The 24,040-nt window shown below is 40.9% G+C and overlaps 1 protein-coding gene across 1 annotated transcript in view; it reads right to left on the bottom strand.

The window, feature by feature from the left end:
* Window positions 1-23,598, bottom strand: part of LOC142486017 (ras-related protein Rab-10-like) — a 44,714-nt gene extending 21,116 nt beyond the window's left edge. Inside the window, exons 1-3 of the mRNA XM_075584682.1 lie at window positions 23,235-23,598; window positions 10,380-10,440; window positions 5,003-5,141 (exon numbers count right to left, since the gene is read on the bottom strand). Of these exons, the coding sequence (XP_075440797.1) occupies window positions 5,003-5,141; window positions 10,380-10,440; window positions 23,235-23,370 (336 nt within the window). The 5' untranslated portion in view covers window positions 23,371-23,598. The remainder of the gene's footprint in view (window positions 1-5,002; window positions 5,142-10,379; window positions 10,441-23,234) is intronic.
* Window positions 23,599-24,040: the final 442 nt, after the last annotated feature.

Here is a 24,040-nt window from a genome sequence, read left to right as displayed (position 1 = left end):
CAGCCCTGTAAGGTAAAACAAAATCATAAAATAAATGCCTACTCCTCTTAGGAGACTAACTATACATGCAGCTTCAGTCCTTACTAACTGGATGGACATCTAAGCTGGTTACCACCCCAAAACAGGTACTATCATAGCTAAACATATACAGTCTCAGCACACAGCAATATAGTATCTCTCTTATCTGTTACTCCAGGGTTATGGAGCAGATGTCCCTGCTTCTGCACGGTCTCATGTCGTTCCTTCCTAGGGGAGCTCAGCCCCACGAGAGCTCAGAGAATCTCTCCTCTGTAAATCCAATGTTAAGAACAAGACATCCCCGCTTCAACACGGTCTCACGTCCTTCCTTCCTCTTCCTGGGTTTAATAACCCAGGCAGTCCCAGCAGGATCCGTGACCACCAACCAACAAGCCTAGGGGACGGTGCCAGCTTCATCAGCTGGGGAGAACTCTTCTATGTCCCCCTTGTTGCAGGGTACATGCAACTACACACGCGGGTACTTTGTATAAGGCTTATTTATTTGAGCCTTAAAACATACAGCACACCAAAAACAAATAGCTTCTCATCAGTAAACATAAAGAAAAACAGGTTTTTCTTCAGCAGAAAAACATAATATCTTCTCTTTAGTAGACAGAGTAAAATAGGTTCTCTTTAGCAGACAAACAAAAATAAGGCCGCTACTCTTTTGTATGCAGGAGACAGACAGTTCATCACATAAGTATTTTACAACACAGACCTTACAGCAGTAATCTCTTCAGCACTTTCAGTCCTATCTCCTCACCAGCCAGGCATGTATGCACATCTTGGGGTTTTTAACACACCTTGATTAGGCAGCTGGGATTTCAACTAATTGCCATAAGCTTCCCAGCTGAAGTTAACCTCATCACTGCTGCACTGCAGACTAAACATATCTCTGCCAGGCATATAGCTGGTGGTTTTTATTTACCCTGTCACACCCCTACTCTGGGAACAGCAGTCTCTCTCCCTGCTGGCTTCTCTAGGAAATTAACTCTCTGTATGCTGGAAAGTCCCATTACAGCACTTAGAGACAGAGTGTGTGTGTGTGTGTGTTCATCTGCATGTCTTGGGCAGGTCTGCAACCCTGCCATTCACCATTATCACCCAGCACTTCCACTGCAGCAAGGGATTCTGGGGAATGACATGCAAATGAGCACACAGTGTCACTTTTTGCTTCAAAAACCATTTTAACATGGTTCCCTATAGGCTTAAGCTTGCTGCATGGTCACAGCTTTGAGCACAGCCAGGGTTAAGGTGCATACCCAGAAAACCCACCCACAGACAGCTTTTTTTTTTTTTTTTACCCTCCCCTCTCGTTCATCAGATCCCAATCCACTTCAGTGGTTTGGGTGCATGCCCTTGGGCTGTCCAACCAAAGTCAGAGTCGCCCTCGGAACGAGTTCCCTGAAGATTTCAGCCCGAAAGCCTAGGTCTCCAGGGACATTGATGCCTTCCTCCGTTACTAGCTAGAGGGCCAAATGCTTGCCACAGACCTTTCCTACTGAAGCCCCAAATAGGATGGTACTGCATTTGGTCATTGAGAGGTGGTGTCCAGGCCCCGGACCACAGAACCCCTGAGCCTTCGGGCTAAGGGGGGATGGCATTCGAACAACCCTCGAAAGAGGGGAGATGATGTGAACTCCCTTGCGGGCCTCGGGCCAGAGGGAGGAAGAGACGGATGTCCTGAATCCTAACGGAGGAAGGCATCAATGTCCCTGGAGACCTAAGCTTTCGGGCTGAAACCTTCAGGGAAACTGTGTTCTGAGGGTGGGTCTGACTTCGGTTGGACAGTCCAAAGGCATGCTCCCGAACCACTGAAGTGGTTTGGGACCCGATGAGCGAGAGGGTGCAACCCTCTCGGGAGGAAAAAAAAAAGCTGTCTGTGGGTATCACTTGCTGCACCTTCGGGTTGTGGAGGTTGTGGATTTGCAACCTCCACTTCAAGAGCACTTGGCACGAGCACTGATTATTTGCACCCCTATTTTTCCCGCACTTGGCCCCCCTTATTGCCTTCCGCTGAGGGGACAAGCCATTATTTTTGTCACCGCCTGGCCTTGCACGGGGCCGGGCGTGCACTCGTGCACTCATGCACACCTTTTTGTGTTTGTACGTCTGAGCACCTCCTGCACTGCATCACACAGAGCACTGGAGCACTCGCACCATGGATTTTGTTTCGGTTTCGTGTTGGGTTATTGTCACCCCTCTCTCCAGAGAGCAAAGACTGAGTGCTGGCTAGTAGTCGCCATCCCTTCGGGGGGAAGATTGCGGTGGGTTAGTAGGCGTCAGCCGAACACCCTAAAGACTTGGACCCTCCTGCTGCGCCTACTGCACGGGGAGGGAACGAGAAGGACGTTGGACTCTTCGGAGGAAGACGTCATGTAACAGCAGGACTTCCAGGCTTCGGCTGAAGAGGACTGTCTATGGCATGGACTGGCCTACTCTCCGGAGTGGACTTTGTCACAAGTTTTGAGCACCTGGTCTCACTGGACCATGAGCACGGTTTTTGAGGTGGAATCACTTTTTCACCACCCGGGCTACAAAAAAAAAAAAAAGCTGTCTGTGTGTGGGTTTTCTGGGTATGCACCTTAACCCTGGCTGTGCTCAAAGCTCTGACCATGCAGCAAGCTTAAGCCTATAGGGAACCATGTGACACTGTGTGCTCATTTGCATGTCATTCCCCAGAATCACTTGCTGCAGTGGAAGTGCTGTGTGCTGGGTGATAATGGTGAAAGGCGGGGTTGAAGACCTGCCTAAGACATGCAGATGAGCATACAGTTGTATTTACATTTGCATATTTGATTTGCTGTGGAGGGTTTTTGTCACTTTTTTTACTCACCATAACTTAAGTAAGTAGGTAGGTAGGTAGGTAAGTAGGTAGGTAGGCTACATCTGTACAAAAAGAGCTTAATACATGTAATAAATAAACTATTCCTTGGTACGGCAGAATAAACTCCACTAAAAGGAGTGTTCTTCTGAAACTACGCTAGTTCTTCCAAACATTACCTATAAACCTACCTGTTTCTTTTTTTATGAAATTGCACAAGCTTATTGTCATGCGCGACACACCTGTGAGCACGTGATTTGTATATGTGAGAAGGATTAATACACTGTCACGATGTGCTCACCACAAACTAGACGGGACCGCGAGGCTGAGGTGGGGATTTGATATAACACCAACCCACAGCCGCGAGGGTCCAGCTGACACATTATCCCTATATTAAGTACTATCTCCCCTCAATCCATCACAATATCCCCTTAAAACACTGCCACCAACAAAGATATATCAAGATCTACTTGAAGAGTCGCTGGTCTTTGTTTACTAAGAAAAATATGTACAGTAATTTGCACAGACAAATCTATTGTAGCAAAATGTGTCTGAAAATGCAATTACTCTTTAAAGCGTGCAAAGTTCCATTACAGCGAAACGTAATACTTATTGCATTTTAGATTTAATATACAAAAATAGAAGAAATAATTAGGTGCACTCACTGGATTTATGTAGCTGCATCAGGTGCACAAAGACCATCCCCACTGGGGAGACCTGTAATATGGGACACATCCTCCTAAAACAAGACGGAACCGGCACTCCAGAGGTCTTCATACAAAAAAGATGAACATTTCTTCTATTTTGTATGAAGAACTCTGAAGTGCCAGTGCCTTCTTGTTTTCGGAGGATGTGTCCTATATACAAAAATACTACAGTGTTTCCAGTAGTTTATACAAAAATGAATGCTACAAGAAACATACAGTACAGTACAGTATGTTGACAGTTTCATACAAATAATGGGATAAACAAGCCAAAACTCTAACACACGTTACCACATAACAATATCAACTTACACCAAGAGGTAATGGAGATTGAAATATGCATTCTCATATGTCTTGTTGACATCAGACACTGCTCTATAGAATTCTAATTTCATATCCCAATTGCATGGTTTTTATCCTAAACCCCTTTTGCCTTGAGCACAGCAAAAGCACACTTCCTGGGCGTGTTTTTAATCCCCTCCCTTCCTTATTGCTCTCTAATGACATTTTTAGTGCTTGGGGAGAGAAACGGTCTTCTTTTGAATGAAAACATGCCTCATTATCAAAACATGCTCATAACTTTAGCTCTATAATACTTAGAAGAATGTCATCTTCACTGTTGCGTTTGTATATTTAAATTACAAGTGTAGAAACCACTTTTGCCAGTACAACTTTCTAGTTTTGTATGAGAAAAAAGATATCAGAGATACTGTATAACATAGACTAACCTGTAATTTTTTGTCTCAGCTTAAACAGGTTAAAAGTATATACGTTACCGTCTTGTGAACTGTATCATTTGCCATATATCTCATATTTAGTAAATGTATAAGAAAAATACAACTTCATGTCACCTTTCTCTGCACAGGGGCAAATTCAAGGATGTGAGGTCCCCTTTGAGGCTAACACCCAGGACCTCTGGCAAGTCTGGGTACTATCACCAGACTTCCAAAATATACACATTTAATTTTAGTGGGCAATCACTGATTTTTTTAAAATATATTTTTATCGAGGAAAAGATACACAGTACAAAAAGTCAGCACAGATTATTACAAATAACCACATCATTATTATTCAGATATTCATACGGTTACTTTTGAAATCTGCAGTAATTACTTTGTGCCATTTTAAAGTTTTTAAATGATCTTTTCTTCTATTTTCTATTTTTGCATTTTTAACCTGATAAACTTTACTTTTTGACAATGCAGTTAACCAAGCAGGAAGCGGAAATGGGATATAAAGAAGTCAGCTAAATAGCAAAATAAATAGTATTTTTCACCTTTGGAGACATTTACACATGTATAGCATCTCTTGCTAGATAAGGTTTATATGGTGTGGTAACAAATATACTGTCATTTGTTCACCTGTTTTTCATTTCACGATATCAATACTGTATGCGCACCTACTGTACATGTACAACTAACCAATCTGGATAAAAAGTCCCGTACAGGTTTCTTACCATTTTGATGTCTTTCATCCAGACTGCTATATTTTTAAACGAGTCCGGATTTGTGATGTCATAAACAAGAATAAATCCTTGAGCTCCACGAAAATAACTTACACTTAAAGTGTGAAATCGTTCTTGTCCTGCTGTATCCCTGAAACACAGAGAAGAACACATAGCTACTGGGTTCTAGATATAAATCTGCAATGCAGTGTTCAAGTAAAAAGTAAGATTGTGCCATCCACATACAGTACATGTGCAATTAAAGCTCCCTTACAAGCTGTAGGTAGATCATTAATGAAGACTGAAAAGAGTAGAGGCCGCAGAACAGAGCCTTGCGGGACACTGCAGGGGGCATATAAGGGGTTGGAGTTAGAGCCCAAAATAGACACATGTTGGGATCTACCTGATAGCTAGGAGTGAAACCATTTTAAAGCATGTTCACCTATTCCAGAGCATTGGGGCTTGTTTAACAAGATAACATGATCAACCGTATCAAAAGCCTTTTCAAAATCTAGGAATATTGCACCAGTAAGTTTTCCCAGTTCCATTCCACACTGGATCTCATTGCAAACTTTTTGGAGGGTAGTTACCATGGAGTGTTTTGGGTGAAAGCCAGATTGGTGTTGGCTAAGGAAGTTTGTCGTGGTATAGTAATCGCTTAATTGGGAGTGGACACATTTTTCCATGACTTTGGAAAGTATTGGGAGAAGAGAGTTTGGCCTGTAGTTTGACACTGTTTTTTGTCCCCACTTTTGAAGAATGTGACAATTCTGGCAGTTTTCTATGTCTTTGTGATAAGGCCTGTAGACAACATAGAGTTGATTAGGAAAGCAAGTGGTATGGGAATGGCTGGGGAACCAAGTCGTAGGAACTGGTAAAATCAGACTAAAACTGTTGTGGGTTAAAGTTTCTAAATGTTCTATTCAGTAGAACTTTAGGGCTAGATTTTAGTGTTCTGATTTTCCTCACACAGTAGACTGATGCATAGTTACTGAAAATGTCAGGTCCACATTGACTGCTTAGTTTTCATTTTAGTAGCACTTGTGTAATCTTTAGATACTGGGACAATTGAACATTGTGGGCACTTTTGGGAGAGGGTGGAGCTATAGGGGTTCTCCCAGATTGATTCTTCATGTTTGTAGTTCTGGTTACGCTTTGATAAGGGAAGTAGCACACCCCACAAAGTATTCATTGAATGCATTTACAAGGTCAGAATTTGTCAGAGTAATATAATCCTTTTTGATATGAGATGGTTGTTGATGGCCAGATTGTTGATGGTCTTCTAAAAGTTGTCTGTTTTGATGTATTTTGGTGAAGATTGTCAGAGTACTATTGGGCTTTTGCATGTCTTGTTTGCCTTGTGCATGTATTCTGCAGGCATCTGTAGTGATTAAGATTCTTGGTAGTGCCAGTTACTTTGTATATTTTCCACAAGCATCCCTAAAATGGTAAAGTGCAATAAGTTCGATTGTAACCGAGGGAAGGTGGACCCCCTCTACTGAGCATGGATGTCACAGAATTTTAAGAACTGTTTGGAAATAATCAAGCGCAGAATTGTGGTCAGGTATCAAGTTGATTCTGTACCAAAGGTAGTTGGTAAAATCAGACTAAAACTGTTGTGGGTTAAAGTTTCTAAATGTTCTATTCAGACGAACTTTAGGGCTAGATTTTAGTGGTCTGATTTTCCTCACACAGTAGACTGATGCATAGTTACTGAAAATGTCATATAGGATACCAGAGGATTGGATTCTGTTGGGAATAGAGGATATAATCCGGTCAAGAAAGGAATGGTTATGAGATTTTACGTTTGTCCTTGTGGGTTGGGAAATTAGTTGGGTTAGGTTTAGTGACTTGAGTTGTTGATTTTAGGGTCACGCCAATTGTGGTTGAATCCCCAAGTACTAACAGCTCACACTTCCCATTCAGAGAGGAAATTGAGCCAAGGAATTGAGTGATATTAGTCAGGGATTGTAGTGAGTCTTTAGTGCATTGTGATTCAGATATATTGAATTTTGCAAGGACTGAATGGGTGGTCCAAAATCAAAGAGGAGATAAAAGGGGAAGTAGCTTCTTCAAACAGGAATTTTCAGGATCTTATATTTGGAAACCATGTGTTGTTTGCTCATTACCCTTCTGAATTTAATGGCAGAACACATGTCACAATTATCTGTGTAACCCCAGTGTCTGCTATCAGCACAGTACTGGCCCCTTTAAGAATTACATTTCATTGGACCATGTGACTGTGCTTAGCCAGTCGAATTACAGTTGGTGAGTGGAGGTGTGCAGGCCCATCCTGCACAGAGAGTCCATGCAGGACCCCTAAGAGAGAGGTAGCTGCAGAAAGAGAGTTGCCCCTCTGGACCAGTGCATGCAGCAGGGCCAGCAGAGACCAAGACCTGACAGTGCAGAGGGATGCAGGCAGACAGAGGCTACTACAGAGAGAGATTAGGGAGACCAGCTGTGCAGGAATTACACCAGGTTGTAGTGGATGAGCTAACCCACCAAGGATATAAAATGCAGTTATATTGCCATCACAGTTTGATCTTTATAAAGCACCAGGCCTGCAATACACACACAAAGTTTATGAGCTCCAACGATTGTGCTAGCACACCAGGATCTACAGGCCAGTACCCCATGATTGGGAGGCCGAGCAGAGATACAAGTTATTATTTGTTTGTGCAGCGTTCGCACTGTTGGTATAGTATTTTAAGTATATGTGTATGGAGTAATTCTGAGATTAAGAGTCACCATACTAATTCATATAAGATATGTAACACCACAAATTATAGCTATATGAGAATATACTGCTTGTTATAATTCCTTACCATTGTGTTGTGTCTGTTAAATACAGTCTCACACAACATGTACCACACACTATGAGAATGAAACAGTAAACCCATAGACTCATAGGGCTCCAACCTCAGTGATAGGCCATATAATCTGAGGTAAAATAAAGAGGGGTTACATCTGTATTTACATTTACATTGGTTATACAGAAGGACAGTAAAATATATATTGTTTCCAGTTGTATTTTAGTGCCTGATGCTTAAAAAAAATGGTTGGCCACTGATAACATTAATGCATTTAATGCATGTAAACCCAGTTGGAGTATTAGTGTCAACAACTTGAATTTGGGTTAATCTATTTATTCCTCCATACTGCATCCCAAGGAACAATTCTATGTACAGAACTGTGTACACTTTGACCACTGTGTAAAAATGTTGTTAACATTTTTATCTGTACGTTGATCCAACTTTCCTTTTTTAAAGCTAAGGTGTGAAATCCCTTTTACAATGTAAAACCACAACTTTATTTGAAGCCATTGTTATGATAACATGTAGAGGAATAACAATACGTCTTCAAGAATTCTCTCTAATGTGTTCCGCATAGAACCAAGATAAATGTCATTTTTGTAAAGACTATGGGCTCTATGCAGTAAGCGCCGAAAAAGTGCTCTCGCCAAGTGTTCCCTATCGGCATGATTTTGGCGATTTGCCCTCGCAGTATTCAGGAAGGGCCGAATCCCTGGCGAATCACTGTGAAAGCAAAACGCCGATGAGCCGGTGATAAAACATAATGTCTCCTGATAACCTGGCGATACGCCGTCCCCTGCCGATATATATTTGCAGCAGAGAGAGATCCGCCACTCTCTCTGCGCAAACATCGGCAAAATAAAAATATATCAAAACAATTTTTACTCATAGTGTACATGTGCAGGGGGTCTCCGGACCTGAACCGCATTGGTTTCAGGTCCGGGGACCCCCTGCTTCCCGAGATACAGGCCCCTTTATGAGGTGCCGGTATCCCTCTGCATTTAAATGTTCCGATCACGTGACCGCGGAATGTAAACAAAGCAGAGGGATACCGGCACCCCATAAAGGGGCCTGTATCTCGGGAAGCAGGGGGTTCCTGGACCTAAAATCAAAGCGGTTCAGCTCCGGAGACCCTCTGCACATCTACACTATGAGTAAAACACACATATAAATAAACAATCATTCCTTACCTTAGCGGCTATCCGCTATGGTAATTAAGCAGTATTAATGTATTTTTAATAATAGTGTGCAGGAGCAGGGGGTCCCCTGAGCTGAACCGCATTGATTTGTGGCTCAGGGACCCCCTGCTTCCCGAGCTACAGGCCCCGGTATGGGGCATCGGGTGCCAGTGTCACCGCCATCTTTATAGAGCCCACGTCGCGTATTGGACGCTATAAAGATGGCGGCGACATTGGCCTCCGATGCCCCATACCGGGGCCTGTAACTCAGGAAGCAGGGAGTCCCTGAGCCACAAATCAATGCGGTTCAGCTCAGGGGACCCCCTGCTCCCGCACAATATTATTAAAATACAGTATCTCTCTCTCTCTCTCTCTCTCTCTCTCTCTCTCTCTCTCTCTCTCTCTCTCTCTAGAGAGAGAGAGAGAGAGAGAGAGAGAGAGAGAGAGAGAGAGAGAGAGAGAGAGAGAGAGAGAGAAACGCGTCAGAGGACCTTGGATCTGTCTGCTTTCATGCTTATTTAATTAATAAATACTTTTTATTGGACACCTGCCTCCAGCCCTATCTCTTGCTGTGATCAGCCCTACCTCCGAATTTTTGAAATTAGGTCACTTTCATGATATTCCCTTTAGTGTATCTAGCTCAGTAAAGGTGAATGGGCTTAAAGTTAAGTAACATTTTTTTTGCCTGCATACAGTATGTACCAACTGCAAGAAATGTGTTCATCAAATATCTGATATTTGACATACACTAGATCATCATATCTGGCAGAGATTTTTGACCCCAAAAAAGACCCAGGTACATATTTTGATACATCCCATAATAGCCCGTGTGCCAAATAACGCACCAATAACCCTTCTTAAATCCTCTCCCCAAATTGCAAGCTGACACACTTGTGGCAAAGAAAATGACTTGATACACCGACGCTTACATACAGGTGGAAAATACCTCTCGGTGCAGTTTATCTCCTGTTTACTTCTATGTATGATGCACTTATCATCATTCGTGTTATTCTTCCCCATTTTATGTCTTATACAATCTCTCTGTAAAGTGGTTGATGTTATAAAAGTTACAAAATAAAATACAAAGAGACATTTTACAGAAAAAAAAAATCTGATTCCTATAGACACAAGCCCCTAAACTCTTCAGATGCAGGCGAAATGGCAAATACATTATATTTAATGCCATACTGTACGAATCAAACCCAATTGATGGGTTTAGTGCATTATTTAATAATTCTAACTGTATAAGTGTCCTCAGCCAGAACTACAGTATTGCTCATTGGCTACAATAAAAACGATGTAAAAAGCTGTTTTATCACATCCTGTATGCACTGAACAAAAGAAAAGTTTCAGGATGAACATAAATCACAGAATCAGATTTCTAAGTATAATTCTTACCATATTTGGAGTTTTAATGCTGTCTCCGCTATGTGTATTGTTTTCACTTTAAAATCAATGCCTAGAAGAAATAATAAACACAAATGCATCATTTTGTTATCTGTTATTCTGAGGTAATATCAACATTTTATGAAAGAAGATATAGTCAAACTCGAAGCAAGTGCACAAGGCAACGTGTTCTCAGGTGCATTTTTGCTTTAATTTTTAACACATTTTTGAACATAAGTTTACACACTTTTTTCAAATGTCTATTTAATGTTTTTCACATTTGCCAGTAGAGTAGGAGGAACAAAATACAGAAAGAAGAAAGGGGGGAATTAGGGAGGCAAGGCATCTGAGCATGAGATAAAACCAAAGCACATGTCATGAACATGGAAGTAAGAAAATCCATTCCATCCAAAATCCAAATCCATTTATTAGTAGAGCTCTGGGGATGATTAATGGTTAATTGAGAAACAGTGATTGTGTGAGTTTGAAAATAGTATAGCAAATGTGGTAAAATACTCATTTCATGTGAGGTTATATGACCCAACTCAATGCCTCAGACGTATTTGTTTGAAAATGTTCCATATTCTTTGTATGTGATATCATTTTGTTAGGACTAGCAGAATATATGTGGAGACAGGCTCTTGACAGCAATGCTCTCTTCCTCAGATCAAGCGCTAAAAGCACGATAAAGTGTGACACACAGTACCGCCTTTGCTACATTATTTTGAAAAACATTATTTTCTGCTCACATTACTGCATTTTTATCAGATTTAGGGGTAAATTCTATATACTTAGAAGTAGACCCGAGGCTGTCTAGAACTTTTGGGCGCGGCCGTTCCGCCATGACTCACCCTGCCGCCCGGACACAGCTGCCGGCCGCTTCGCCACCAAGGTGCCGCCACCTAAATGTAACCTTTACCTTAAAAACCCGTAATCGTAACCCCAATATTAACGCTACTCCTACCCTAATAACCTTAACACGTTCGCCTAAAACCCTCTACCCTAAGCCTTACCCTAAAACCCCCTACCATAAGTCCTTAGCAGTGGCGGATCCGTCACCCATAGGCATGCCTGTGTCGGCCGCATTCTTGCTGCCGCCCTCCTTCTCCTTCTGAATTGCAGCCGTCAAATGATGATGCGGACGTCACCAACGCCTCGTTGCCATGGCAACGTGACACTGTGTGACATCACGTTGGTGACATCCGTGGCGTAATGTGACGCTGCGATTTGGAAGAACAAGGAGGGCGGCAGCAAGAAGGCGGCCGCCACAGGCCCCATCAGGCCCAATAGGCCCGAGAGCACGGCATTTTTTCCGCCCGGGCCTAATGAGAAATCCACCACTGGCCCTTAGCCTAAAACCCCAACCCTAAACCCTAACCCTAAAACCGACTAGCCTAAGCTCTTAGCCTAACCACTAAACCCATGACAGTTAGCCCACCACCCTAACCACTAAATCCCTTTAAATTAACCCCCTACCCTAACCACTAAAACTTACCTTAGAGGCGGCCAGCGCAGACGTTTATACAAGTTACACCTTTGTCTGTTTATAAATAATCAAAACATTTAATTGAAAATATACCCTGCAAATAAAGTACAGCACAGATTCCTAGGATTCTGAACAATAATCTTATAAAAACAGAACTGTAAGTTATGGGTAAAACTTGAACTCATGTTTTAGAAAATAATTTGGTGTTTGGTTTTGGATCTAATTATTTTTTTCATATTTTGCCTTTGGTTATGATTTTTCCAAAACTTTTTTTTTTTAACCTTAATTAAGCATAACACTCAAAATAATCAAGAACATGTTAAAATAGCATAGTAAAGCATGAATAAATGCTTAAAATAAGTATAAACTCATTAAACCAATTACAAAAAAAACCTCCAGAATAATTAAAAAATGATGTGGTAAGAAACACCTGGAGATACTGTAGGCCAGGCCTGCACAACTCCAGTCCTTGAGGGCCGCAAACAGGCCAGGTTTTCATGATATCCCTACTTCAGCACAGCTGGCTCAATTAGTGGTTCAGTCATACTGAGCCACTAATTGAGCCAGCTGTGCTGAAGTAGGGATATCCTGAAAACCTGGCCTGTTTGCGACCCTCGAGGACTGGATTTGTGCAGGCCTGCGTGTAGGCACTAGCTTGGTGTTCTGGTTTTTCTTTTAAATAATTGTTTGGTATTGTGGTTTTGGTTCTACAAATCTTGAGAACTCATATCACTGGGAACACATCTATTAAGTAATCAATGTTAGCATCCTGACAGTTCCAGACTGTTCGATGTCCTCAGGCTTTGTCCTAATACATCATCATTAGATTTACAAAATCACTTACTGCTCTGTAGTTGGAAATATCAAGACGAGAGGTTACATTTACAATTTACTTATAATAGAAATAATTAAATTGAGGTAAAGGCATTGATATTTAAAAATATATATATATGTTTCAGCATTAACGTGTGATAGAAAGACCTGGTACTTTTATTTTGTACTAGGAAAGATACAAAAAGGCTAAAATATATCTAAAATTACTGCAGATAAAACTATTGAAAGTTGATATATTTAGCAATTTTTTCTTCAGCAAAGTGTATTGACACCTCGGTTAGGCTCAGACTGGCCCGTTGGTTACCTTGCATCAAGTGGGCCCTTAAAGTCCAGGCTGGCCAGGTATCCCACAGTGATAGGGCAACTGGCCGGATCGCCCATTGCAGTCTGTAGATGTAGCTGCAAAGAGGCTCATTACCTATTGTTATACACTGTATGCATGTGTATACACACACATGTACAGTATATATATATATATATATGTATATATATATAGAAAAACACAGAAAAATAAACCTCTAAAGAGCACTCAGACAAATTATGCAAAATAATGATAATATTTATTAAATCAAACAATAATGAAAAACAAAAACACCTGCCTGACTAAACAAAGAATAAATTGAATTTGGACAGACCCGAGGAAAACTAAATTACCATATAAAACCCAAACATAATATGATCAGTACCTAAGATGATATGACCACCATGGGGACAAAGTACCCATAACGATATACATCCGGCCGGTCGTATATTACAGATACTAAACAGAAAAACAATAAAGGAAAATAAACAATAAACCTTTAAAGAAAATACATAGAATATGGTAAAAAATAATTAACAGGCATGCTATACCAGTGTGCGGGGCACTAAATAAAGAAGAGCTATAGGCATGAAACTATACATATAGTACATGACATAAAAGAAACATGATTTGAAAGGTACTTCAGTGACCCAAACACAGATGTCAAAAAGATGGATTAATAGGAAGATACTCAGCTCCTATGATAGTATGACACTGCAGTCTCTGGTAAACAAAGCCATGGTCCAAGAATAACTTCCAAGGGTAAACCCTATAGGTCTTCTTTATTTAGTGCCCCGCACACTGGTATAGCATGCCTATTAATTATTTTTTACCATATTCTATGTATTTTCTTTAAAGGTTTATTTTTGTTTTTCATTATTGTTTGATTTAATAAATTATTATCATTATTTTGCATAATTTGTCTGAGTGCTCTATATATATATAAGGAGCGCAATCTTCTGAAGGTAAATGTCAATATGGGCAAGTTTAATAAAAAAAAACAGGGAAAGCAAAAACAGGGGAACATTGAAAGGACAAATATGACATACTGTAGGAGGCAATGAACATATAATAAAATACAACGTATTCAAATGCATATAAAGAAAACACGAAATGTCCGATCAATTGCGGAAAAACATCCAATGAAGGAGGATAAGTGATATCAAAGTGAAGAATCACTGGAAATAAATGGCTGGAAAAAAATGCATTAGGCTGGTGGAGGTTAATGAATAATATGTAGCACAATGCTAGCTGTATCCTGACTGAGAGTATTGATAGAAACGTGTCAGTATGTAACCGGTCCCATGGTAGTGAAAGAAATCACTTGCAGGGAGAAATGGGTATAGGAGCAATCTCACCAACCTCAGCAAAGGTAGATGATCCTGGAAGGTGTACACATTAAGGCTTTGCCCCCGCTGGCGTTGAGCGCGCTCATGCTTGGAGAGCTCTCCAAGCATGAGCCCCGGGTGTCCTTAAAATTTTCGCAAGCGCTCGCGGGGGTGGGAGAGGGGGGCGCTGCAGGGGAAGTTGAGCGCTAGAAAGTTTAACAAATTTGTTTATCTAAGCGCCGAGCGCCGGTGAGCGTGTGTGCCCGCGCATACGCGCATCGCGTGATCGGAGACTTGCATATATATATATATGTATATGCAAGTCACCTCGCCAAGTGCCGCCCGCTCAGCGAGCTCAGTGATAGTGGGGACGCAGCCTAACCCGTCAGCTAAGCCCCTCAGATGCACAGCAGGGAGTGCTTTCTTTCACTACCATGGGACTGGTTACATACTGACACGTTTCTATCAATACTCTCAGTCAGGATACAGCTAGCATTGTGCTACATATTATCCATTAACCTCCACCAGCCTATTGCATTTTTTTCCAGCCATTTATTTCCAGTGATTCTTCACTTTGATATCACTTATCCTCCTTCATTGGATGTTTTTCCGCAATTGATCGGACATTTCGTGTTTTCTTTATATGTATTTTATTACAGTATGTTCATTGCCTCCTATGTCATATTTGTCATTTCAATGTTATAGGAACTTTGTTTCCGTTTTTTCTTTAGTAAACTTGCCCTTATTGACGTTTACTATCAGAGATTTGCGCTCTTTTTTCTTTTTTGTTCATATATGGATTAGGTTTATCCTCATCTGAGCAGCATCCCTCTTTAGTACATGCCTCCCCCTTGATCACTACAGGCATACCCCGCTTTAAGTACACTCACTTTAAGTACACTCGCGAGTAAGTACATATCGCCCAATAGGCAAACGGCAGCTCACGCATGCGCCTGTCAGCACGTCCTGAACAGCAATACCGTCTCCCTACCTGTACCGAAGCTGTGCGCAAGCAGGGAGACTATAGAGCTTGTTACAAATGCGTTATTTACATCAGTTACGCACGTATATGACGATTGCAGTACAGTACATGCATCGATAAGTGGGGAAAAGGTAGTGCTTCACTTTAAGTACATTTTCGCTTTACATACATGCTCCGGTCCCATTGCGTACGTTAATGCGGGGTATGCCTGTACATACTTTTTTATTTTACTTATTTGATTGGACACTATCACGGTTTTATTATTTCTATATATTTAATTGAGCACTGGTTCACTTTTCTTTACACACACACACGCATGCACACACAAACACGCGCACGCACACGCGCGCACACACGCGCGCGCGCACACACACGCGCGCGATCACACACGCATGCACACACAAACACGCGCACACACAAACACGCGCACACACGCGCGCGCGCACACAGTGGTGGAATTAGGGTGCCCTCGGAGCAGCAGCCTGATAGTGGGCGCAGGCACAGTTTCCGGTATCAGCCATTTGGTTGGGCTTCCCTACGCCGCTGGAACGTACTCTCCCTGCTCCAAAGGTAGGGCCCGGGAGAGAAGTGTGAGAAAGAGAAAGGGAGGTGTGAGAGAGAGGAGGAGTGTAACAGGGGCAAGCCAGTTTACAACAACTAGAGCTGTTGGGTGTCGGCCTTGGTAATGTTTAATCCCTGCCTGGAGGAAGGCAGGATTACTAACGAGCCCAGCTATGTCTGGCAATGGGTTTTAAATGCAGTAAAGGGAACTGTTTCTCTGTCTCTCCATGATCAGTGAATTATTTATTTATTAATAAAATGTTTTACCAGGAAGTAATACATTGAGACTTACCTCTCGTTTTCAAGTATGTCCTGGGCACAGAGTTATAAAAATACATTAAAAGAACAGGGTTATACAGTCTATTCCCAGACATTTCATGGACAGATAGAGTTCGAAAATTGGGTACAGGGGATAAAGGGCTTATGATTTTCCGGTTGAAATAGAGCAGCTTTAAAATCACCAAACAGCCACAAACGGCCCACATCCTTTGGCTGCCCTTCGGTTGCGCCAAAGGCTGTCCGCCTTTGGGACAACACAGATGTACACTGGGGTGATTGATTTAAAATGCAGCTGTGAACAAAAATGTCTTTGTGTCCTTGAACTGCCCTCACTGGGGAAAGGGCAAAACTCTTATCAAGAGCTTATGTTTTTGATAACCGTTTATATGCTGAAGATAAGCTCTGTTCTGTTCCAAATCTTTTGAGACTAACTAAAAAGCCTGTATTCAGACAAACGCACGTGTCGTTGTGTTGTCCCTGCAACAATTACGTTATTAGCCCTAAGTTAACGGATCTTTGTATATCTGGTTCTAAGAAGCTTTATTTACCTTAATTGTATCTTGTCACCTGTGCACTTCTTCCTGTGTTAACCAAATATTAGTTCATGTTGAAGTTTCCTCTTGTAAAATTTTTGCAATGACCTCTCCTTGGTATACACAGGCAAAGAATGTGTTTAAAACCTCTACCTTCTCCTTGTTACCAATTATTTCTCTGCCCATCACCCACTGAAAGGGTCCTCCTATGTTCTATTTTATAATATTTTTGTTATTAATGTACTTTAACTTTTTAGGGTAGATCTTACATTCCATTGCAATCCGTTAATTCGTTTTTTTCATTTTCATTTTTTGTTAATCTGATTGCCCTTTTGGAACTTTGGTTACAATCCTTCATGCAATACTGTATGTACACAAAAATACATTACATACTGTATTACAACATGTGAGGGGAGTATATTTGACCGTGCATCCCAATACAAACATTCAAATAATCATTAACTAGTTCCCACAAACTTGATACTTTTCCAAATACATCCTGCATTCTTACTTTGGCTGCAAAATGGATACATTTCTTTTCCACGGACATGTTTGTTTCTCTTGAGTGCCATTTACTGTATTTTAGCCTTTCCTCTAACACTAAGAAAAGCTGATAGAATTACACTTTAGTGTACAGTACATAAAAATAATTTCCCGATTTCCTGGCTGTTATAGAACAGTTATTTAGTTCCACTATCAGAATATCATTTAATCTGATAATATGACAGAGATTGTCACATTCAATGTATTGGTTTAATTTATTCAAATATATTTCACGTACTGCAGCTTTTTGTAAGTAGCTTGTTTTATTGATCTTCATCATGTATAGTTGCATATGCGCACTGGAGGCTGGAGACGATCACCCTCTGGGCAGTTGTAATCATTTTTTTCCAGTGTTAAAGCAGCAATCCCCCTTGAAGCCTATATGCTAATATGCATGTCCTGCTATTATTTCGTTTTTATTTAGTTTTTCTAGTGTTAAAAATATTAATCTCTAGCTGTTGAGGCTACCATGATAACCTTTAGACTGCATTGGGATCTGGGAAGAGCTACATTTTAACCTTCCGGCTACTTAATATTGCAAACCAATATACAGTATCTCCTGAATGAAGCATCACATTTTAGAAATGAAAAATAAATTGTTGATAAGGTCAAGATGCGATCTATTACAGTAAATGAAAAATAAAATGTAAAAAAAAATGGCAATCGTCATGGACTGCTGCTTTAAAATTGTGTTTCCTCCTAGGTCCCTTCATTGTCTTGTTTTTTAATATGGGTGTGAAGCAGGGGGTCTCTGGAACCAAACCCATTAAGGAACTCCTGCTCCTTACCTCCGCAGCTCATGCTGGTACAGCAGTAGCTCTGGTTGGGCACGCAATATGGTGCTTATGCTGCGCAGGAGCCAATAGGAAGCCGTGACCACATGCATCGCATCTTCCTATTGGTTCGTGTGCGGCGGGACATTTAACAACCAGGAAGTAACTGGCATGAGCTTCTCAGGTATGTATGTCGGGATGCAGGGGGACCCCGGGCTGAAATTAGCAGGGTTCAGCTCGGGAGACTCCCTGCTCCATACATACATTAAAAAAAAACATTTACGGAAATGCTCCTGTGTACTCGAACTTTGGTGCTTGCCATAGATCTGAGAAACTACAGACCTTTAATAGATGTTGAAATTACCACACAATTCCTCAACCCTTTTTACCTTGTCTGCACAGTATATTAGTTTGTATGGAGCATACTGTATACTCTGTGGTAATTTTGCAATTGTCTAAGCATGCATATTGATAGAAAATATTTTGTATAATTACAAATAAACTATATGTAATACTGTGTACCATTGATTTCTGTTTATTATATTTTGGCACTTCAATGATTTCTACTTGCTGTTTCCTTTCACAGGAAGCAAGTGCTTCGCAATATTAATTACATTTGTAGAAAGTGTTCTTTAGGGAGTAATTTACAAAGGTTCTGAGTGCTGGTTGTTTTGGGGACAATTCGGCATAGTCTGTGTTTGCTAAATCATACTATTGACCCAAATTACTGCCATTTAGTGACACACAAATCTACATATTGGAGGCTTTCTTAGCACCCTCTTTTTAGTATATCTTATGGGATAAGTTGTCGCTGTGCATTACAGCCTAGACAATGAGAGTTAGAGAACCTCGTCAGGGTTTTATTACCTGTAATTCAGATGAACAGTACAGTAGCTTAGTAATTGTTACAGATACTTGGAGAAATACCAATAGTGTACATGTCATGACTTTTGTTTGGGTCATTTGGGTCATTTGGATTTTTTTAAACTCAGATATACTGTAAAAAGCTAGTCAAAATGTTAAGAGTAATAACAGACACTCAAATACAGCACATTGTTCAGCTGCCTTCACAGGCACCGTACCGTGATGGTGTGTAAATAAACAGCTTTGTTTTAAAAGTGCTCATACTGTACTTTTATGCAGTGGTTAGTACAGTATATTGAGATGAGCCAGCACAGCTATGCAAGTGAATGAAGGTCAATGGTTCATGGATGCAATTTTGGGGCAAAAAAAGGTTGCAAAAATATTGCACCAAATTTACCGAGGTAGAAAATCTCATTGTTTCAATAGGAAAGCTTTTCCTTTATAAATCTGGTGCAGCATGTTTGCCCCAGATCAACATCTGGGAAACTTTGATACATAAATAATAATAAAGTTGTTTATGGATCTTTACTAAAGAATACTCTCAATTTTTATGAAATAGTGATGACTGCAGCTAAACATTGAAACATTCAAACATTGTATTTATATACATGTATATATTGTATTGTATGTTTTTATTTGTATAGCGCCATTAATGTACATAGCGCTTCACAGTAGTAATACACATGGTAATCATATAAATAACAATTAATATAATATAAATAACAGGTCATGGGAATAAGTGTTTCAGACTAACGTAACATTTAGGAAGAGGGGTCCCTGCTCCGAGGAGCTTACAATCTAATTGGTATGTAGGAGGAACGTACAGAGACAGTAGGAGGGCATTTTGGTAAGTGCTTCTGCAGGGGGCCAAGCTTTATGTATCATATGTCTAGTAATATCTACGGTGCTACTCATATGCTTCTTTAACAGGTGTGTCTTAAGGTGGGTCTTAAAGGTGGATAGAGAGGGTTCTAGTCGCGTATTGAGGTGAAGGGCATTCCAGAGGTGTGGGGCAGTCATTGAGAAAGGTTTAAGGCGGGAGAGGGCTTTAGATACAAAGGGGGTAGAGAGAAGACATCCTTGAGCAGAACACAAGAGTCTGGATGGTGCATAGCGAGATATTAGGGATGAGATGTAAGGAGGGGCAGAAGAGTGTAAAGCTTTAAACGTGAGGAGGAGAATTGCATGTGTGATACGGGATTTGATAGGAAGCCAGGAGAGCGATTTCAGCAGGTGAGACGCTAAGACATAGGAAAGAGTAGAGTGATTCTGGCAGCTGTGTTTAGGATAGATTGTAGGGGAGACATGTGAGAGGCAGGAAGGCTGGACAGCAGGAGGTTACAATAGTCGAGACAGGAAAGAATGAAGGCCTGAGTCAGAATTTTAGCAGTCGAGCAACAGAGGAAAGGGTGAATCTTTGTAATATTGCAGAGGAAAAAGTGACAGGTTTTAGAAACGTTTTGAATGTGAAAGGAGAATGTGAGAGAGGAGTCAAGTGTTACCCCTAAGCAGTGTGCTTGGGCTACTGGGTGAAAGATAGTACTTCCAACAGTAATGTGGAAGGAGGTAGTAAGGCCAGGTTTGGAAGGAAGTATGAGGAGCTCTATAATTTGCTTTCCATATATACATATATATATATATAGAAAAAAAATTTTTTTAGAAGATATAATTACTATTGTATGGCTGGGCCTCATGATACTATGTGGCAGTTATCCGATCCACTGAGATAGTACTGATCGGGGCACTACGGCAGTTTAATGAATAACCCCCATTCGATATTAACAAAATTCCTGTTCCATGATATGGACAATAGATCATTATATAATTTTAAATAATTTTATGATGATAAGTAGGTTATTATATGATATTTCTTATAAGTAATACAGACTACTAGTTTAAATGCACCCATTACTCCTCCTACATCACCCACATGTGAAGAGAAAAATAAGCGCAAATTAATTATCAAACATGTAATGTGATATTAAGGTTGTGATGCAGGTCCCAAAAGTTTGTGGTGCATGTCCCAAAAAAAACTACAAAGTACCTTTATCTAGGTTAGCAACACAAAAATAGAAAACTGGGGCACAAACACAAACAAACTAAATACTGTAGTGAAAATGTGAATATGCATGGCTTAGGTAGGCAGGGGAGATATGGGGGGATATGGCCCCTCTAACAGCGTATCTGGAAATGTAATTTCCCTTGAGAAACAAGGGAAAAGAAGGAAAAACACAATAGTGTGATACTGTATGAAACATACAGTATATTGTTTGTGACTAAATGGGAACTCACAAACGGATGTTCTTTGACAGCGGTAACCTATGGAGGATCTGGCGTGAGGACGCTCCTGGTCTTAGGTACAATCTTCAACCGAATGTCCGTGAAAACAGTCCTGTTCGGCTGGTAAGTCCGGTGTCTTTGTATTTCTTCCTGCTTCTTCGCTCTAGTCCACTCTGGTCAATACGGTCGTTGTCCGATGTGACATCACTAGTGACGCATCTTTGGGACTCGGATGATCGCTTTCAGTAGAGGAGACAGAAGCTGTGCAGACGCTGAACACCTCGGTAAGACACCGGAACTATTGGTACTCATCCAACATTATTCGCTCGATCTGGGGCTTCCTCAGGACTGTTTTCACAGACATTCGGTTGAAGATTGTACCTAAAATCAGGAGGGTCCTCATGCCATATCCTCCATAGGTTATATACTATACCGCTGTCAAAGAACATCCGTTTGTGAGTTCCCATTTATTCATAATCAGTATATGTTTCACACAGTATCACACTATTGTGTTTTACCTTCTTTTTCCCTTGTGTCTCAAGGGAAATTACATGTCCAGATACATTTTGCACCCCAATTTTCACCCTCATGTAAAGAAATGAATGCTTCTTCATGATCTTAGTAAAAATCTATATTCTTTACTGCGTATTAGCACAGGTCCAGCAATGCAGGATGTCACTGATACAGCTATTGCATCGGGTGCAAGGACTGTGTGTTAAACCACTGTTAACAGGTTGACAACCAGTTAAATTAGATATCAGGTTAATGCCTGCCTGTGTTCCAACAACATCACTCTCCCAGCTTCATAGTACAGTACATGATAAAACAATGCAAGTGTCTAGTTATGCGGCTGCCGGCTCTATAACCTCTTCCCTTTCCCAGATTTAGTTGGCAATGATTTTCTCCCAGATTATTGGGGGTCAGAGTGCTGGTTAGGGAAAGGGTTAGGCGGGCAAGTCTTTTATTTATTCTGCTAACAGTTAATTAAGGCTGAAGTCCCTTATTTATCTGACTTCAGGTCAAAGCTACCTAAAACAATATATCGTCATGTGAGATCCAATAAAATATACAAACGTATCACTGCCAAAGTGGCAGCAAATCCCAGTTATACATCATGAGAAATATGTAAAGTCAACTTCAACGCAATACTGTTCAGGTAATACAGTACTACCACTGGAGCAAATGTATATACATTGAAGTACTGTGTGCTGTATTCGTGCTCCCTGAATTTGACTTGCCTTTGACATTTTTAGACATCTATTACTCTCCTCTTACATGTTTTATTTCCTACTTCCTGGTTTATTTCCAGAGGCCTCCAAATAATTATTATCATTTTACTTTTTTTTTTACACATTAAACATTTTTTAAGTGCACAAAACACAAATAAGACAGAGGAACAACACTCTAAGGTGACACAGGAAAGATCAGTGCAGTTATGTGGTAAGATGTTATAGATAAGACACTGTACAAAAAGTGAATGAAGAATACAGAGATCAAGATAAGTACAGTATATGAGATCTTCCAGCAGGCTATGTATAGGAAGTGACAGGAGAGATCAAGGAGAACACAGAGGATGTACAGTACTCAAAAAAAGAACAAGTAATGTGGGAATACAAAAATAAGTCATTTAGCAACAAAACGTTGAGGGGAGATACAGAACTAAAGGCTTTTAAATCAAAGTTCAGTAAGCACTTGTTGGACAAAGCAGCAGACCAAGGATTGTAAAGAAGGCTTAGGGGGATACCGCATGGAGACGGACACACGATTAAGTAGATGTCAAGAGACAAGAGCTAATAACAATCAGAGGGAACAGGATCGCAGACTAAAAGAAGACGACTCGGTGTTAAGAGGAGGGCTCATAATATCACTGAGATTATTGGCTCATGACAGGAGACAGAAGAAAACCATATCGGTCGCGATGTTAGGAAAACATCGGTAAATTAAAGTATGGATATGGCATGAGAGACAGGCAAAGGAATTGGGACACATCATTCAAAGGGATGTGAAGAAGGACACTGGGCAGAAGACTGAAGAAGAAGATGGTGAACTTCAGCTCTTTGCCCCAGCTGGCAGTGGCTCTTCCCCACGTGTTTTCTCACTCACCCACAGTGGAGATGTAAGAGGGATCGGTGTTATCCGTGAATCTGGTGAGAATACAAGTTTTGCCAACGTTGGAGTCCCCGGTCATCACCAACTTCGCCACCAAGTTACGGCCAAAGGCAGGGAGAGTCCCTGCCATGCCCTCTGCTCGCGGGAGGAGGGGAGCCTGGTTATTACTACAGCTCTGATCTGTCTGCTGGCTGTCTCATGTGCTGACCGGAGTCATAAACCCAGCAGCAAACATAGCTACTGTACGAACCCGGCGAAACCAACGAATGCTATGCTGTAAAGTAAAGGATATGTGGTGGGTGTCCATGCAAAGCAGCAGAGCGGAAAAGGCTGGCTGGCTTTTGTGCTTTGCTTCCGCATTGAGAAGTATTGGGTTGTGCAATGCTCTCAGCTGGCAGCTCTGTGCAGACAGGGGACCAGGCTGCTGTCCAGCCTGAACTGACCAACTTGGCCAGGTGCACTCACCCTCTTTCAGACACTGATAATGACTGGTAAAAGTGCACTATATATTAATAATACCATTTTTTTAAATTTAATGAATTACCAATTTTCTTTTAAATGTTTGCAGGCACAAATTAGCCCCTGTCCCATAGAGTTTACAATCTAAATTGTGGTGCCCAAGGCACAGTGAGATAAAGCGACTTTCCCAAGGTCACGTTTAAGTACACTTTGAAATAGAGGTCTGATCGCCAAAAATAATATGTTTCTATATGTTCTACAGTAAATATGTATATTTTTTTTTAATTCAGCTATCCCTGCTTTCTGGCTAGTCATTTTAATTTAATTCTTGGTTACTGTCC

The sequence above is a fragment of the Ascaphus truei genome, chromosome 2 (genome assembly GCF_040206685.1).
Source record: "Ascaphus truei isolate aAscTru1 chromosome 2, aAscTru1.hap1, whole genome shotgun sequence".
Classification (NCBI taxonomy): Eukaryota; Metazoa; Chordata; class Amphibia; order Anura; family Ascaphidae; genus Ascaphus; species Ascaphus truei.
The sequence above is the reverse complement of the archived record's forward strand: the minus strand, read 5'-3'. Positions and strand labels throughout refer to the sequence as shown.